At 45.6% G+C, this 17,440-nt stretch overlaps 2 protein-coding genes across 7 annotated transcripts; both read right to left on the reverse strand.

Annotated features, from left to right (window-relative positions):
• Positions 1-4,163: 4,163 nt before the first annotated feature.
• LOC120957930 (probable 4-coumarate--CoA ligase 3) lies at positions 4,164-12,678 on the reverse strand. 4 transcript variants are annotated; one of them, XM_049608703.1, is made up of 3 exons: positions 12,073-12,678; positions 11,926-12,002; positions 4,164-5,281 (listed from the first exon to the last, which is right to left on the reverse strand). In XM_049608703.1, exons 1-3 carry the CDS (start codon positions 12,609-12,611, stop codon positions 4,272-4,274), a joined length of 1,626 nt encoding a protein of 541 aa, XP_049464660.1. In that variant the 5' UTR covers positions 12,612-12,678; the 3' UTR covers positions 4,164-4,271. The 4 variants fall into 4 exon arrangements, with proteins under 4 accessions (XP_049464660.1, XP_049464657.1, XP_049464659.1 ...); XM_049608700.1 differs by lacking the exon at positions 11,926-12,002 and adding an exon at positions 5,434-5,882 and having other exon boundaries at positions 4,164-5,358; positions 12,522-12,673; XM_049608702.1 differs by lacking the exon at positions 11,926-12,002 and having other exon boundaries at positions 4,164-5,358; positions 12,073-12,676.
• On the reverse strand, positions 6,598-16,463 carry LOC120957929 (probable 4-coumarate--CoA ligase 3). 3 transcript variants are annotated; one of them, XM_040382619.2, is made up of 3 exons: positions 15,848-16,463; positions 14,826-15,786; positions 6,598-6,819 (listed from the first exon to the last, which is right to left on the reverse strand). In XM_040382619.2, exons 1-3 carry the CDS (start codon positions 16,399-16,401, stop codon positions 6,685-6,687), a joined length of 1,650 nt encoding a protein of 549 aa, XP_040238553.2. In that variant the 5' UTR covers positions 16,402-16,463; the 3' UTR covers positions 6,598-6,684. The 3 variants fall into 3 exon arrangements, with proteins under 3 accessions (XP_040238553.2, XP_049464656.1, XP_040236328.2); XM_049608699.1 differs by lacking the exon at positions 14,826-15,786 and having other exon boundaries at positions 6,598-7,777; positions 15,848-16,454; XM_040380394.2 differs by lacking the exons at positions 14,826-15,786; positions 15,848-16,463 and adding an exon at positions 7,845-8,465 and having other exon boundaries at positions 6,598-7,777.
• Between the last annotated feature and the right edge of the window lie 977 nt (positions 16,464-17,440).

Raw genomic sequence — 17,440 nt, forward strand, 5'->3', positions numbered from 1 at the left:
GAGCTGCATGATAGGAACAAAAATAAATCCCCCCAAAAAAACAAAAAAAAACTGTTCTGGTTCGGCTGCTGTTTTACCCGGGTTGAGTGACCCCAGCTTGCCTCCGGTTCTTGGGAAACCACGAAACTGGTGCCCCGGCCGGCACGGTGTGCAATGGTCCGCGGTGAAATTAAAGCATGTTCTATGCGGCTGGAACTGATGGAACGATCGTACAACACATAAACGGCGCATTTTAATGTTCTGCCGGAGTGTGGCGAATGTGGCACTGTGAGGGGCCACTCCACTTTGATGTGGATTTATTTTAGCTAGTCGTTTGAAACAATGCACCCGGTTTTGTTCCCCTTTTTCACATGTTTTATGTGAATGTGGTTGGGGTTTTTTTGGTTTACTTTGAGCTCAGAAACGGTACAGCAGTTTGTAGAAGGAATTATGAACACTTGAGCTTGAGACGTTCATAAAACGGGGCAAATAGGGCAACAAAACAAAGCAAAATTATGAATATTACTTTTTTTAACTTCAGTTGTCTTTGTTGCTGCAAGTTGATTTGTTGACGTGTATTGAGCATCACTGGAAAATAAAGTTAAAAAATGCAATACTCATAATTTGCTTAGCATTTGATTTTATTTTTGTAAATATCAACCTTCAGTTTAGTTGCTTTTGTCCGACGAATTTAATCATTCAGTCAGTTTAGTTTAGTCATCATTCAGTTTAATCAATTAGAAAATATGAGCTTTTGGTGTATTGTTTTGAAAAGCTTCTTTACAAGTCATACTAATCCGATAGGATTAAGCTACAATAAACGCATTAAGAATGGTACACGAATACGATTCGTGTTGGAATTTACATTATTGTGTTATTTCGCACAGTTTTTACGTCAGCTTTTATGCTGCCCTCTTGCAGCGCCCAAGCTACAAAACCTGACCTCGAATGCTTTAGCGCACAGAAAGAAAATAGGAACAAAACCGACGACGACAAACAAAACGATAAAGTACGACCCTGAAAAGGAAGACACGAACGGGGAGAGCAAGTACTGTACCGCGTAAGGATGTCACAGCACCTTGTAACCACGGTATCGTACGCTTTCCCTTTTGTGTTTGTATGTTTTTTTTTTTTTTGTGTAATGTTCGTTGTGTTTTTTGAAATATTTTATAGATGTTTGCATAAGTGGCTGGCTCGGAGCAGTGGCGGCGATGCGCTTGCGGTAAAAAAGGATTATGAGCCGCACAGACAGCGGACGCACGGAGCAGTAAAACTCACGCCACTGCCGGCAGACAACCTTCAACACAAAAGAGAATGTACCACCCGGCTTGCGGAGGGTGGTGCAAGTGTATTGTGTGTGTGTGCTGGGGAGCTGTGGGAGTAAATGTTTTCGGTATCGAATTTTGTACGGAATTTTAAGCTCAAAACATTCTCTAACCACAGCGTCAGCACACGTACACTTAGCTTCTTCTCGTTCGCACAACGAACGCGTAAGCTTTGCTTGTGCGCGCTACGATCAGGTGACACATTCCGTCATCGTCTATCGTTCGTTCAATTAAGTTAACAATCAAACGCGCCACATCTTGCGCGTTCGCCGGCTGGACCTCCCAGCGTGTGAGGTCGACCCGCGTACTCACGTCACTGCGATGATTTAAGCGACCGAGCGCCTGGTTGCCTGTTTGTGTGCGTGGTCGAAGAAATTTGTCGCAATTACTAACCTTAGCCTCTAAGCTCGTTTGACGCGTTATTGTGTTACTGCTGCTGGGGTAACCTTCGTCCGTCTTCTTGCTACCAGCGATCGTGAGAATTTTTTTTTTGCCAATTGTCACGGGGCAGCAGCAGCAGCAAGGGACGTTTCATGTAAGGGAGTTCAACTGACGATGAGATGGAATTTTCACCCCACTCGGGTCACGCCAGCGATCGGGACTTTCCTTTGAATCAGCCCCGTTCCCGAGTGATGCGACCCTAGCGATAGGGACCCCGGGCAGTAGTAGTTCCGTTTGCCAGCTCCATTATATTTAAATGTGTTCCCGGAAAAGCAGGCCCGGACCGATTGTTTGAAATCGCAGCAAAATGCGTAACGCAACATTACGTACAAAAGGTTGCGATAGCTTGGGATGAGCAGCAATAGGGCGTTTTAGGGAGCGCAAAGCTTAGCATCGTAGAATAGTATACAAGGGTAAGAGAAGAGCTTTTAAAAGAGAAACGAATGTTGTGCTGAACTGTGTAAGGGAAATGCTAATTGTGAATATCTTGTGACCAATAAGCTGAAATTTTAGCCTGTCAATGGAACTATATATATATCATCCGGGTTGAAGTCGGATTCAACAATTATCGTCCGCAATACTTAAATTCACCATTTGTGCAAAAACATAGACACATTTTAAAATCGTTTTGTTTTGTTTTTCTCTTTTTTAATTTAAACTTTAAATATTATTTATGCTTCAGCATTCCTATGCCTCATATGAGCTAACACATTCAAGCCCGTCACGAATCGAAATTTGTTCACATATTTATCAGCATGAAAATCTTAGGCTAGTTTGGCGTGCAGTTTTGTGTGGAGTGTTGTCATGATATCAGACACCAACTGTCAAGCTTGTTTTGAAACAGTATGCTATTATCGTAATAATAATAATAATAATAATAATAATAATAATAATAATAATAATAATAATAATAATAATAATAATAATAATAATAATAATAATAATAATAATAATAATAATAATAATAATAATAATAATAATAATAATAATAATAATAATAATAATAATAATAATAATAATAATAATAATAATAATAATAATAATAATAATAATAATAATAATAATAATAATAATAATTATAATTAAAATAATAATAATAATAATAATAATAATAATAATAATAATAATAATAATAATAATAATAATAAAAATAGCAATAATAATAATATTAAATTCAATACAATACCAACACCATAGTGTTTAGAAATGTGCTTGATTTATCAAAGTAGCGAATCTGCTTCACAAAATCAGTAAATTAATGATAGTTACATTAGTACAAAATGTGTAAGTTCGTTAACAAATGGCCACATTTAAGGATTAACAAATTATAATGTATTCTTTAAATTAAACTCCAAAAAGAAAACAAAACAAAACTGTAATCGAATGTTGAATTTTGAGCCTCACTTCAACTCAAATCTATTAACAATCGAAACACTGCTCAAGCTTGCTCAACAGTAGCGTGTATTAGCTAGTGCTGACCCGTTTCCATCACTGCCAAGCTCCAGTTACCTTCGACCCGTACCTCACAGAATGAGCAAATACCTCGAGAGAGGTTAATTACAGAGGCCAAAACCGGCCAAAGGAGGGGGGGGGGGTCAATTTCCGAATCTTTTATGCGAATCCTAATAGAGTTTCTGCGAACCAGCTTCACTACCGGCCAACTTGGGGGGAGTAGCACCTACACGGCCATTTTGCGTAAACCAACCCAATCTCCGATCCAACCCCCTTGGTCCGCTCCTTCCACACCCTTCCTTTGTGTATGTGTGCGCATTAGAACTTGCCGTGGGAGTAAACCGCAACACGCAGAGGGTGAAGATTTTTGGTAAAGTTCCTGCCAGCGATTTCCTTCTTGCGGAGAGCGAGTTGCGTGTGCGTTAGCGCGCTAACTTCTTCATTAATCGCAGCATCCGCGGCATCCGGGGGTAACCGAGGTCATAGGCGATCGCGCGCGCGCCCGCTTGCACACAGACACACAGAGAGCTGGATCGTACAATGGCCGATCGGATCGATCTGCTGTGGAGGTACACGCGCATCCGCTCCACGGGAACATCTGTTTCAATTTCACGGAAGTAATTAGAGTCTGTTGTTATGCGACCTGATGGTCGTACGGAGGAGCTGCGTGGTCAGCCAGTTTGGATCTATTGCAGTATTGCTGCTCCACGTTCGTACGCACCGGATTGTGTGGCCGACGAACCATCACGAACCAGACGAACGCAGACATCGACAGAGAGAGAGAGAGAGAGAGAGAGAGAGAGAGAGAGAGAGAGAGAAAGAGAAAAAGAGAGATATGGAAGAGTAGTAATAAACCACCACAGACAGACTATCAAAAGGCGAACTGACTTACCCAAAGCTCAATCAAGATGCTGATGATTATCTAATAGGACTTTTCGGATGAATCAATTCTTGCCTAAGCTTAAATTAAACATATAAGAATAGCTATTTATTTACTATCATATCATCAATCCTCCACCCTGTTAACAGTAGTATGTTAATACAAATTCGAGTTGTTCCTTCCGATTTGACTCCTCAAGCGCCCGTCTTCTCCTTCGCCAGCTCCAACACCATCTCCAGCACCTTCCGTCGCACATTTTTACCGGTCTGCGTTTTCGGTAAGCGCTCCACAAAATACACTCCACCCCGCAGGCGCTTAAAGTCGGACACCTTCCCGTCCACTATTTCCATCACCTGCTCCGCCGTAAGTGAACTTCCGGCCGCGCGTACGATAACCGCTGTCGGCAGCTCGGTGGTACGCTCCTCATCTGCCGGCACCGCGACAACACACACCTCTAAAACACCCTCAATCTGACCGACGACTCCCTCCAGCTCGCTCGGCGACACGTGGAACCCACGGTACTTGAAGATGTCCTTCTCCCGATCGATCAGGTACAGGTAGCCCTCCTCATCGACATATCCAATATCGCCCGAGCGCATGAACCCTCGCTCATCGATCGTTGCCCGAGTGGCCGCCTCATTTTTGTAATAACCAATGAACGGTTCCGCGCCTTTCAGCAGAACCTGACCCCGTTCACCAACGCCCAGATCGTTGCCGTCATCGTCCACAATCTTGACGGAAACGTTTACCACCGGTGTACCGACCGAGCCCGGCTTCCGCTTGGCAAAATCAGTCGCCACCCATCCTACCTCCGACGTGCCGACCGTATTGTACGTACGCCCATTTGGCAACAGAAGATCGAACCGATCGCGCAATCCTTCCGATACGTAGCTGCCTCCGATTGCCAGCATGATCAAACTAGAGAAGTCCACCTGGGAAGTGCGCTCGTGGCGCAGAACCTGGCTGGCGTACGACGGTGGCATAAACACGAAATTGGCCCGATGCTTCTCCACCGCCTCAAAGAACGTTTCCTCCGAAAACGGGCGGCGTGTGATGAGGCGCGTGGAACTGCCAGAGAACGTGCTGAGCATCATGTACACCCCGGTGCCCCAGTACAGTGGGCTAAAGTTGAACACTGTCGCCGGTTTGGCCGTCGGGTAGCAACCGATCGTAGAGACCGTCTGTGCGTGCGTCACGCAAACACCTTTCGGGGGACCGGTAGTACCGGACGAGCAGAGTATCATGGACAGCAGCTCGTGTGAGTCTCCGAGGTGGGTGGGCCTGAGAATGCAAAAAGCACATGAAGCCACCATTCATTAGGAAATAAAAACGTCAAATTTGAAACACTCTACTTACATAAACTGTTCCTCTTTGCCCGTCGGAATCAGTAGATCTTCCGCATGCTTCACATCATCCCGCTGGCTCTCAAAAACGTAGATCGGAATCTCACCTCCCAACACACTACAGACAGCTTGACGTACCACCTCCACATTATCATCGTCACAGAATACCATCTTCGGTTGCGTTAGACGCAGCATGTGCGCCATGTCCTCCACATTGAACCCGGGCGCAAGCGGATTAAACGGTGCTCCCAGTGTCATGAGCGCACATGCCAACGGTGCCACATTCTCGCTGTTACCGTTTGCCATCGCCACAATGTCACCCTTGCGCAGCCCAACGTGCGTTAGATGCTGGGCGAAGCGGACCATGCGCATTCGGAACTCGGTACAGCTCAGTCGGTTGCCCGTATCCATATCGATCTGAATGATCCGATCGGGCGTTCGGAGCAGTATATGGTTCAGGACCTCACCAACGTTCGCTTTTGGGTTGTAGATCGAAACACGCTGCACACCGTACCAGGTTCGGCTCGCTTCATCGTACGTACAGAGTGCCATGTTGGAGCGTTACTACTTCCTGTGCGTTCAAAAGCCAAACACTTACTGCGGAGTCTTGAACTGCCACACGACAGAGAACAACAGTGAACAGTATTCGACTTATCTGTGAGAGAAGCACTACGATGCCTCGTTATCACGGCTATAACAATGCACTATGACTGTCTCGAGACTGTCGCTATCGGTCAGTGTAGCTGCGAGATGATACGTGGAGTATTATCGTCGTGGAGGTTATCAGATTTGCTGGAGCATCTCCACCATATCTCACTGTTGATAGTGGTACAGCTGCGATCGGAACTCGTTTACGAGTTAAGCCCTACCAACGACGTTCACGATAGTTCGGATAGAGGAATGCGGTTTGTGAAACGGTTTTTTCGGAACTAAAGCGACAATTCACACAACACAACACCGCTGACCATAACAACTATCCGAATGCCTTCTAGCAAAGGGATTGTCCAGCAATTGAGCTGAGTTCACGAAGTTTTAGCATTTGCGTGCCCACGCTCTGCCCCACTGTTCGCCCGTAGTAGAACCGGTTCCTGCTCGTTCCGTGTTGCTTCCTCGAGGCAAACAGGTTCCAGCGCTGTGCTCTTCGCTATAATAGAACCACAAAAGCTCAGTCCAAAAAACAAATAACAAGGCCAACGAAATACAACGAAGGTAACCGTTCGCACGCAAAAGATAACAGATGCGAGATGTATTTCTGTCAACAGTTTCAACACTTGTTGGGTTGCTGATTCATGTGCGTTATCATCTCGATAACCTTCCGACGTATTACCTTGCCTGTCTGGGTTTTTGGGAGTTCCGCTACAAAGTAAACACCTCCTCGCAGTCGCTTAAAGTCGGACACCTGACCGTCGACGATCGAGCGCACTTGGGAAGCATCTAGTCTGGAGTCAGGTCGTTTCACGATGACAGCCGCTGGTACATCGGTTGCATCCTGCGTATCTAGAATTCCAGCCACGCACACCTCCTGTACACCGTCGATGCGCATAATGATCGCTTCCAGATCCGACGGTGATACATGATAGTTACGATACTTGAAGATGTCCTTCTTGCGATCTATCAAGTACAAGAAACCTTCCTCATCGATGTACCCGATATCACCCGTTCGAAAGAACCCGTCCGAATCGATCGCATTCCTGGAAGTCTCCTCATTGCCATAGTATCCACCGAAATCCACGATCGCCTTCGTCAGTAGCTCACCCTGCTCTCCCACTCCCAGCCGGTTCCCGTCCTCGTCCACAATGCGTACCATCGCGTTCGGCATCAATGGTCCGATCGCGCCTGGCTTTCGCCTAATAATGTCCATCGCACAAGAACCATTCTCCGACGATCCGTATGCGTTCACCGAGCGGCCTCCGGTCGGTGCGAGCAGTGCATCGATCCGGTCGCGCAACTCTTCCGGCACGTGACTGCCACCAAGTGCCAAGAATTTGATCGAACTCAGATCGGCCGTTTTGATGCGCGGATCAGCCATCATAGCGTTTGCATAAGCCGTCGGTAGAAAGATCGCTTTGGCGTGATATTTTTCTACTGCCTCCAAAAACTGCTCCTCGTTGAAGGGCTTACGAGTGATGAGTCGAACGGCCCCGCTAAAGAACGGAGTCAGCATGGAGCCAAAACCGGTCGTCCAATAAAGGGCGCTGAAGTTGAAGTGTACCTCGGGAGTGGCCACAAACCGTGTCCATATCGTCATGTGCATGCAGGCAGCGTGTGTTACCTGCACGCCTTTATGGGCTCCTGATGTTCCGGAGGAGCACAATATCGCGGCCACCGTTTTGTTGGAGTCGCCCAGATAAGGTGCCCTGTTGGAGATAAAGATAGAAGGTCAGTTTGCTACGTTCGGATGATTTCAAACCCTACCATACATACACAAACGTTTCTTCGCTTCCCGTCTCCTTCATGAAGTCCTCCGCATGTTTCACATCGTCCCGAGTACACTCAAACACGTAGATTGGAGGCAACGTGTCCCCGCGAGGTACGGCTCGCTCCAGCGCCTTCCGCACTACCTCGTAGTTGTCCGCATCGGCAAACACCAGCTTCGGTTTCGTTGTTCGCAGCATGTTTTCCATATCGTACTCGTTAAAGGCCGGCGCCAGCGGATTAAACGGTACACCGATCGTTAGCAGGGCACACGCCAGGGGAGCCAGATTTTCACTGTTTGCATTGGCTAAAACTACCACCTCACCTGGCCGCAGACCGACCTCCGTAAGGTTTTGGGCGAAGCGGATCAAACGCGTCCGAAACTCGGCGTACGTCAGCGATCGCCCAGTGTCCATGTCCTGCTGCATCACGCGATCTGGCGAGCGGCTCAGTACCTCCAGCATGACCTGTCCCATGCTGGCCTCCGGGTTGAACAGATGCTTCACGGTAGGACCGTGCCAGGTTCGGGTGGTCTCATCGTACACCGTACTGTAGTTCGCCATCGTCACTGCACACGTTGTTGTTCTCGAGCTATCTGGGGACAACTGAGGAGCAATTACAGAACGCTGCAGAGTTATAGTTGCTCTCGGCTCGACAAAACTTGTTCACACGTGCGACTGGATGTAATCTTATCGGGTGTTATTAAATTAACCTAAAAATAACACGGTACTGAGATAGGAAAATCTTTGGGATGAATGTCTAGGTGTAATCACCAGCACACATACAACATAAGCCTAGTAAATTGAATCTAGTTTATTAATCTTAGCACATGATCAACTATTGTATCGCTCCGTTTCAGGCAGTAATGACATCGTGCATTAAGCTGTAGATGCCTATTTAGATAAACGGCTGATAAAGAACAATCGAGATCTCTGTACAACAATTCGTCAATAAACTGATATTTTATTGCTTTTTGCTGTAGTCTTGTTTCTAGGTGCGCGGATGACATTGAAATTCAGTTTTGTTGATTTTTGATTATTTTGATTTATTTTAATTTTTTTTTTTTGCAATTTTCGTCACCAGAAGCATCCTTAATATTCATTGCATGTTTGCAGCTTATCTCCGTTTTTTACACACCGCTAATAAAAGATGATAATGAGTACCACCACATACCCCAGAAACAGGTTTAAGCGAGACGAGTTTATCTTGCGATATTATTTTATGAATCTATTTAATTTACTAATTTAATAGTTAATTAATAATTCTTCATTCGTTCAAGTGATGCCTTCGAAAGGTTCAACCTTCTGTTCACAAAGCACTTCCTTCTGAAGTCTACGCAAATAGCAGCAGCAAATATCCCATTACCTTTTATTGCGACACATACTGACCTACAAAACAAAACAGCTTGCAACCCTAGTTGACATTCTTAACGTCCCCTTGCACGCGCGCCAGCTCTAAACTGTTTTATTATTCGCGGCATCTTGTTATACAATTGCAGCACTTTAAAATACAAAGAATTCCTTGACTACTGTGTCTTGTAGTTTGGGAGTGACGATCAGTGATGATCGCATCCGGGCAAAGATCAGACATCCTCTTCCCGCATTTGGTGTATTGTGGTTTCGTTTCGAATTATTGTTTATCAATGTAAATCATACCTAAGAAAGGTTAAATATAAATATTATGTTTGTGCCGTATACGTCTTATAGGTTGTTTTTGTGCTGACACAACTTTTTTATCGTATATTTTTGAAAGTTAACAGTTTTTATTTTACGGTATGTCTGGACGCACGGTTACTGCCATGTTTTGTTGGCATGTTATTATAGAATTAAAATCAGTGACTTGAACGCCTTGTAAAGATACTTGGATTGATAAGATTGAATCAATGCAACGTAGATTTGGAAGCTTAGCTCTTCGTTAGGTAATAATAGCCAATATCTCCGCCATCACGAACCCTCCGCCATCGATAGTTGCCGAGTGGCCTCTGGATAATAACCCACATACCGTGACAGATGCTCTCTCAGAGTCGTTATCATCTGGAATCTAAGTCGTCAGCATTCGGAGTCGGACTCTAACTCCGTTTCCAGACGATTCCGACTCAGGATGACTCAGACTCCGATTAAGGATGACTTCAACCCCGGATATCACCGACTCCGATTTCAGATAACTCCGACTTCGATTTCAGTTAACTCCGATTCTAGATGTCTGCGACTCCGAACGACTCCGATTCAAGATTGACTCCGACTACAGAATGACTTCAACCCGACTCCGACTCCGGATAACTCCGACTCGGATTCCAGAATACTCCGACCGCAGATGACTCCTGCTCCAGACGACTCCGACTGCGGAAGACGACTCCAACTGCGGAAGACGACACCCAATCCGGATGACTCCGACTCCAGACGACACCAGACGGCTCCAGACAGTTCTGGACGGATTTTTGTCTACTTCAACCATTACTAATCTATGACAATAACCAAGTTGACTGGACAACTAAAGGAACCATAACACCATTATAAATATAACAAGGCGTATCAAAATGGTGGCATGGTTCCTTTAGTTGCGTCAGTATTCGAAACAGACAAAGCAAAGGATTTTGTCATAAATTTGTTGTGCTTCTGGATAAATTGTTAGATTTTTGAAGATAAAACATATTTAACTACTACAAGTTAAAAATATACATTTGTATAATTTTTATTCGTAAATAAGGTAATATATTTAAAAAAAATAGATTGTAACATCAGTTTGTTAATAATGGGCATATTATATAAAAAATATTGCATAATGTATTCTTTATATCAAACAAAAGATAATTTGAAAATTTGTACTAAATGTCTTACTAGCCTGCCAATCAAAACACTGCTCAAAATTGTGCATTAGTTATTGCAGCCAAGCTCCAGATACCTTGGACCTATACCATCGGAATGATCAAAACCTAAACCGAGGTTAATTATAGTGCCAACACCATATTAAGGGGGGAGCAATTTCCGAATCGTTTATGCTCTAAAGTTCTTACGAATCCTTTACCATACCGGCTACTGTTGACAGTCGTGTGTTAGTAAAAAAATCAATTTGTTCCTACCTCAAGCAACCGTTTTATCCTTCACCAGGTCCAACACCATCTCCAACACCTTTCGTCGCACATTTTTCCCGGTCTGCGTTTTCGGTAAGCACTCTACAAAATGAACTCCACCCCGCAGGCGCTTATAGTCGGACACCTTCCCGTCCACCACTTTCATCACCTGCTCCGCCGTGAGCGGACTTCCGGCCGCACGTACTACCGCGGCTGTCGGCAGCTCGGTCATACGCCCCTCGTCTGCCGGCACCGCGACAACACACACCTCCATGACACCCTCAATCTGACCGACGACCCCCTCCAGCTCGCTCGGCGACACGTGGAACCCACCGTACTTGAAGATGTCCTTCTCCCGATCGATCAGGTACAGGTAACCCTCCTCATCGAAATACCCAATATCGCCCGTGTGTGCGAACCCTCTACCGTCGATCGTTGCCCGAGTGGCCTCTTCGTTTTGATAATATCCAATGAACGGTTCCGCGCCTTTCAGCATTACGTGCCCCTTTTCACCAACCCCCAGATCGTTGCCGTCATCGTCCACAATCTTGACGGCAACGTTTACCACCGGCGTACCGACCGAGCCCGGCTTCCGCTTGGCAATGTCGTTTGTCGCCCATCCCACTTCCGACGTGCCGACCGTATTGTACGTACGCCCATTTGGCAGCAGACGATCGAATTGATCGCGCAAATTTTCCGATACGTAGCTGCCACCGAACGCCAGCGCCCACAAGCTGGAATAGTCCACCTGCAAAGCGCGTTTGTGGCGAAGAATCTGGTTGGCGTATGACGGTTGCATAAACACAAAGTTGGCCCGATACTTTTCGACCGCCTCGAAGAACGTTTCCTCCGAGAAGAGGCGGCGCGTGATGAGGCGCATGGAGCCACTGGCAAACGTGCTGAGCAGCACGTATACCCCGGTGCCCCAGTACAGCGGGCTAAAGTTGAACACTGTCACCGGTTTGTCCATTGGGTAGCAACCGATCGTAGAGACCGTCTGTGCGTGCGTCACGCAAACACCTTTCGGTGGGCCGGTAGTACCGGACGAGCAGAGTATCATGGACAGAAGCTCGTGCGAATCTCCCAAGTGAGCGGGCCTGAGTGTAGAACAACATTTGAAACCACAATTAAATAGAAACAAAAAAATCCCAAATTTCCTTTACTTACATAAAGTGTTCCTCTTTGCCCGTCGGAATCAGTAGATCTTCCGCATGCTTTACATCATCTCGCTGGCTCTCAAAAACGTAGATCGGGATTTCACCCTCAAACACACTACAGACAGCTTGACGTACCACCTCCACATTGTCATCATCGCAGAATACCATCTTCGGTTGCGTTAGACGCAGCATGTGCGCCATGTCCTCCACATTGAACCCGGGCGCAAGCGGATTAAACGGTGCTCCAAGCGTCATAAGCGCACAGGCCAACGGTGCCACATTCTCGCTGTTCCCGTTTGCCATCGCCACAATGTCACCCTTGCGCAGTCCAACGTCCGTTAGATGCTGGGCGAAGCGGACCATGCGCATCCGGAACTCGGCACAGCTCAGCCGGCTGCCCGTATCCATATCGATCTGAATGATCCGATCGGGCGTTCGGAGCAGAATATGGTTCAGGACCTCACCAACGTTCGCTTTTGGGTTGTAGATCGAAACACGCTGCACGCCGTACCAGGTTCGGCTCGCTTCATCGTACGTACAGAGTGCCATGTTGGAGCGTTACTACTTCCTGTGCGTTCAAAAGCCTAACAATTACTGCGGAGTTTTGGACTGGCCCACGACAGAAAAAGACTGTGAAGCGTGCTTGGAGCATCCGTATTTGAAGATCGCTCTTATCTGTATGACCAGCACGGCGATGTTTCGTTATCACGGCTATAACAATGGACTAAAGCAGGCACTATTTTGCAACGATCCGTATGCGTTAATCAAACGGCCTTCTGTCGGTGCGAGCAGCAAATCAATCCGGTCACGTGACTATCATCAAGCACCCAGATTTTGAAAGAACTCAAATCGGCCGATTCAATGCGCTGATGAGCCACCATGGCATTGGCAGTGGGTGGGAAGATCGCATTGAAAGATGAAGATGGAAGGTCGAACTGCTATATTTAAATCAGTTCCAACTCTCTCATACATACGCTAACGTTTCTTCGCGTTCCGTCGCCATTATGAAGTTTTCTGAATGTTTCACATGATCCCGAGTACACATAGATTGGAAGTATTGTGAACCCGTTAGGGTAGCAAGGCTTATCCCAGAGTTACCGGATTTTCGCTGTTTTACCTGTTCTGCCAAAAATGTAAACAGTAGTAAACGATTATTTGTCAGATGTCAAGATAACCCTGCAGTTTTTGCAGCTAGTTAATTCAGTAGTCTACTCAAGCGTAATCAAAGTTCAAATCAATACGGTTTTTTTGAACCGCTCCTCCTGTTTTGATTTTGTTGTATTTTGTCAACTATCAATAAATTATCAACAGACAGGCGGAAAATATATATGACAAGCTAAGTGGTCTGTGATCGTAAAAAGGTTGGAGATTACTGAGTGAATCAATCGTAGTTTCATCGCATTTTATCAATTCATGACATTTTATAATCTAGTACCATCACGGTAACAAAGAAAACTGGCCATTATTACCATTTTATATTACCATTTTGTTAAGATTACTAAAAAAGCGTCAAATTACCAACCGGCAATAAAGATACACTCATCAAATTGAACAGCATATTTTCACATCTAGGAATGTTTCACAGTTTCGTAATAAACTGATTTCATAAATGTTAAAATGTATATTTGGCTACCGCCAATATAATTTATTTTTATTTATTTACAGTGGAACCCCTCATAACGAGTACCCTTTACAACGAGTTTTTTGCATAATGAGCAAATCTCAATGTTGCCCTGTTAACGAGTAAAATCTCGCATAACAAGCAATTTCACTTTTGTTCCCGATAAGCAATCGTGATCATTTCGAGAGTTTCAATACTGAGAATCGTTAAATATCAAGCTATTTCCAAAAAAGGCAGGTATAAGTGTGGAGGAGAAGTGTAAGGGAGGTGACACATTAACACCCACTGCCAGTCCAAAACTCACGAAGTCATACAAAAATTGAAAAAAGCCGGGCAGGCCGCAGGCGTCTACTCCACGTCCAAATAACTCTTTTCAACAAGGAACAAGGAGCGTAGCTGCGGGTTTTGCTGCGCTTATCGACAGGTGGAGTAAGTGAAGTAGTGCCTTCAGTTGAATTGCTCCATTTCCTTCCTTCATCCTTCTGTATTTGACAATATCGGAGGCTCTCTTCGGTTTCGGCCGTTGAAGTGGGAAGGACATAGCTTTTAGTGTGTAGTGTACCTCCCTCGGAAGCGTGTGTTTCATAAGTGTGAAGTGTATTGATGAGTGTGTTCTGATCTACTTGCTCGTGAAGGCAAAACATTTCTTACTAAGCATTGATCGATGCATTGCTGTTGACAGTTGGCGGTGTTCCGTATGGTTGTGATGTATATAATTCGGTAATAAGGAACCATTTAAGCATGAGATCAAAAACTAATCTTGTTCAGATAATACCAATAGAAAAAAGTATTAAAAGTATTAATTAAAAGTAAAAAAACGTGTTTTTTTTTAAATATTAAATTATTCTTCAGGGAGGTCGTTATACATACTAAATTACAGTAACTGAAGATTATATTTCTGACTAAAAAAGATCCTTTTTATTCAACGAAATGCTCGTAATCAATCGCTCCTGAATGAACTACAGAACAATAACACAAAAAAATTGCTTTACATTCTTGCGCAGCGTTCGTTATGATGCGTTATTATGGTTCATGCGCGATATCATCTCGATAACCTTCCGACGCATTACCTTGCCTGTCTGGGTTTTCGGTAATTCTGGTAAAAAGTGAACACCTCCCCGCAATCGCTTATAGTCGGATACCTGTCCGTCGACGATCGAGCGCACTTGGGAAGCATCTAGCTTGGAGTCAGGTCGTCTCACGATGACAGCCGCTGGTACATCGGTTGCATTCTGCGTATTTCGAATTCCTACCACGCAAACCTCCTGTACACCCTCAATAGCCGTAATGATCGCTTCCAGTTCGGTTGGTACAACTTGTAACCCACTGTACTTGAAGATGTCCTTCTTGCGATCTACCACGTGCAGGTAGCCTTCCTCGTCGATGTATCCAATGTCGCCCGTCCGAAAGAACCCGTCCGAATCGATCGCATTCCTGGAAGCCTCCTCATTACCATAGTACCCGCCGAATTCTACACTCATCTTTGTCAGCAGCTCACCCTGCTTTCCCACTCCCAGCCGGTTCCCATTCTCGTCCACGATGCGTATCATCGTGTTAAGCATCAATGGTCCGGTAGCGCCTGGCTTCCGCTTTGGGATGTCCATTGCACAGGCACCATTCTCCGACGATCCGTACGTAGTTACCGAGCGGCCTCCCGTTGGATGGAGTAGTGCATCGATCCGGTCTCGCAACTCCTCCGGTACGTGGCTGCCACCGACCATCCAGATTTTGAGCGAACTCAGATCGGCCGTTTTGGTACGTGGATGGGCCATCACTGCGTTTGAATAAGCCGTGGGTAGAAATATTGCTTCAACGCGATACTTTTCCACCGCCTCCAAAAATTGTCTCTCACTGAAAGACTTGCGGGTGATAAGACGTATGGTCCCGCTGAAGAACGGAGTCAGCATCGAGGCAAAACCAGTCGCCCAGTGAAGGGCGCTGAAGTTGAAGTGTACCGACGGAGTGGCATCGAAAAAGCGTGTCCTTAGCGTCATGTGCATGCAGGCGGCGTGCGTTACCTGCACGCCCTTGTGGGGCCCAGATGTTCCGGAGGAGCACAATATTGCGGCCACCGTTTTTTTGGAGTCACCCAGATAAGGTGCCCTGTGGGAGATGGAAGGCCACATTGTTACATTCAAATCTCTTATAACTCTCTTATACATACACAAACGTTTCTTCGCTTCCCGTCTCCTTCATGAAGTCCTCCGCATGTTTCACATCGTCCCGAGTACACTCAAACACGTAGATTGGAGGCAACGTGTCCCCGCGAGGTACGGCACGCTCCAGCGCCATCCGCACTACCTCGTAGTTGTCCGCATCGGCAAACACCAGCTTCGGTTTCGTTGTTCGCAGCATGTTTTCCATATCGTCCTCGTTAAAGGCCGGCGCCAGCGGATTAAACGGTACACCGATCGTTAGCAGGGCACACGCCAGGGGAGCCAGATTTTCACTGTTTGCATTGGCTAAAACTACCACCTCACCTGGCCGCAGACCGGCCGCCGTAAGGTTTTGGGCGAAGCGGATCAAACGCGTCCGAAACTCGGCGTACGTCAGCGATCGCCCCGTGTCCATGTCCTGCTGCATCACGCGATCTGGCGAGCGGCTCAGTACCTCCAGCATGATCTGTCCCATGCTGGCCTCCGGGTTGAACAGATGCTTCACGGTAGGACCGTGCCAGGTTCGGGTGGTCTCATCGTACACCGTACGGTAGTTCGCCATCGTTACTGCGATCAGGTGCGTTGTTCTCGGGCAACTAAGCGACTGGGGGCAGTGACCGTCTGTTGCCAAATTAATGTAGGTTGCAAAAGTATCCTCCTCGTATATCTTGATGTAATCTTATCTGATTGTTTACTTTCCGTTACCATGGAATGATACGGTCAGTAATCACGTAAGGCGAATGTTGCGATTTGCCACCAAAATACATTTAGTATATAAATTTTCTATCTAAAAGTAGTGATGCTCATAGTAAAATTAAAAATCTAATAGAATTCGTTGGTAAAATTTGTAGAATATGCTGCAAGAACTGTCACATATCTCCAGAATCACATGTCTCGGGAGCAGACTGTATAGACCCATGACCCTGAGGAAAGCGAGCTGATGAAGATGTAATGATCATCAAGTGGACAAGTATAGGCAAATAAATTTAGTCAAATTCAACTCAGTACATAAGAAAATATGTAATCGTTCCGTTTAAAACTGTTTCAAAGTAATTTAGCATAATCGTAAGCTTATGATATGCTGTATCTTATCTGGCTTCGCCGTAACTGATTGCTACACCTACTGTAAACGGTACTTGACAACAGGTATTATCGTACACATGCGATGTCACGACATATCTCAACCAGGAAGAACATAATGACACTGCGCTTTAAGATTTTAAAACAACGCTTTTCCTTGCCAAGAATAAATCATGTTTAAAAACATTTCAAATATTCTTTAGGATGGAAAATGATCATTCACAACCGCAGCTAATCAGCAAAATCCTCTTTAAGTCATCTAAGTTGAACAAATCTTTGGCGTACCTTTGCTTTGGCGTTTCCCATCCCATTTTGCAAGCAAACTTTTATCCACTTTACCCATCATGCATAACTTACCACAGCGCTACCGCGCACTCGGAACTGCTTCCCATCCACCGAACTACGCCAGACGGTCAAGATTTTGAATAACAAAGCAGGTCATCATTAATTTCAATTATTTCTAATTAAACACACTCAAGCACGGTCACTGGATGTAATGTGCGTTCGGGCCGCTCGGTAGC

This window comes from Anopheles coluzzii, chromosome 3 (genome assembly GCF_943734685.1).
Source record: "Anopheles coluzzii chromosome 3, AcolN3, whole genome shotgun sequence".
Classification (NCBI taxonomy): domain Eukaryota; kingdom Metazoa; phylum Arthropoda; class Insecta; order Diptera; family Culicidae; genus Anopheles; species Anopheles coluzzii.

Excerpts from the sequence above, each read along its gene's own strand:
- LOC120957930 (XM_049608703.1), bottom strand. The coding sequence starts at position 12,611 with ATGGCACTCTGTACGTACGATGAAGCGAGCCGAACCTGGTACGGCGTG. Across the intron at positions 12,003-12,072 it reads GGCAAAGAGGAACACTTTAT|GCCCGCTCACTTGGGAGATT; the intron begins GTAAGTAAAGGA and ends TTCTACACTCAG. Across the intron at positions 5,282-11,925 it reads TACTACCGGCCCACCGAAAG|GTGTTTGCGTGACGCACGCA; the intron begins GTGTTTGCGTGA and ends GTCCCCCGAAAG.
- LOC120957929 (XM_040382619.2), bottom strand. The coding sequence starts at position 16,401 with ATGGCGAACTACCGTACGGTGTACGATGAGACCACCCGAACCTGGCAC. Across the intron at positions 15,787-15,847 it reads GGAAGCGAAGAAACGTTTGT|GGCACCTTATCTGGGTGACT; the intron begins GTATGTATAAGA and ends CATCTCCCACAG. Across the intron at positions 6,820-14,825 it reads GCTCGATCGTCGACGGACAG|GTGTCCGACTTTAAGCGACT; the intron begins GTATCCGACTAT and ends GTCGACGGTCAG.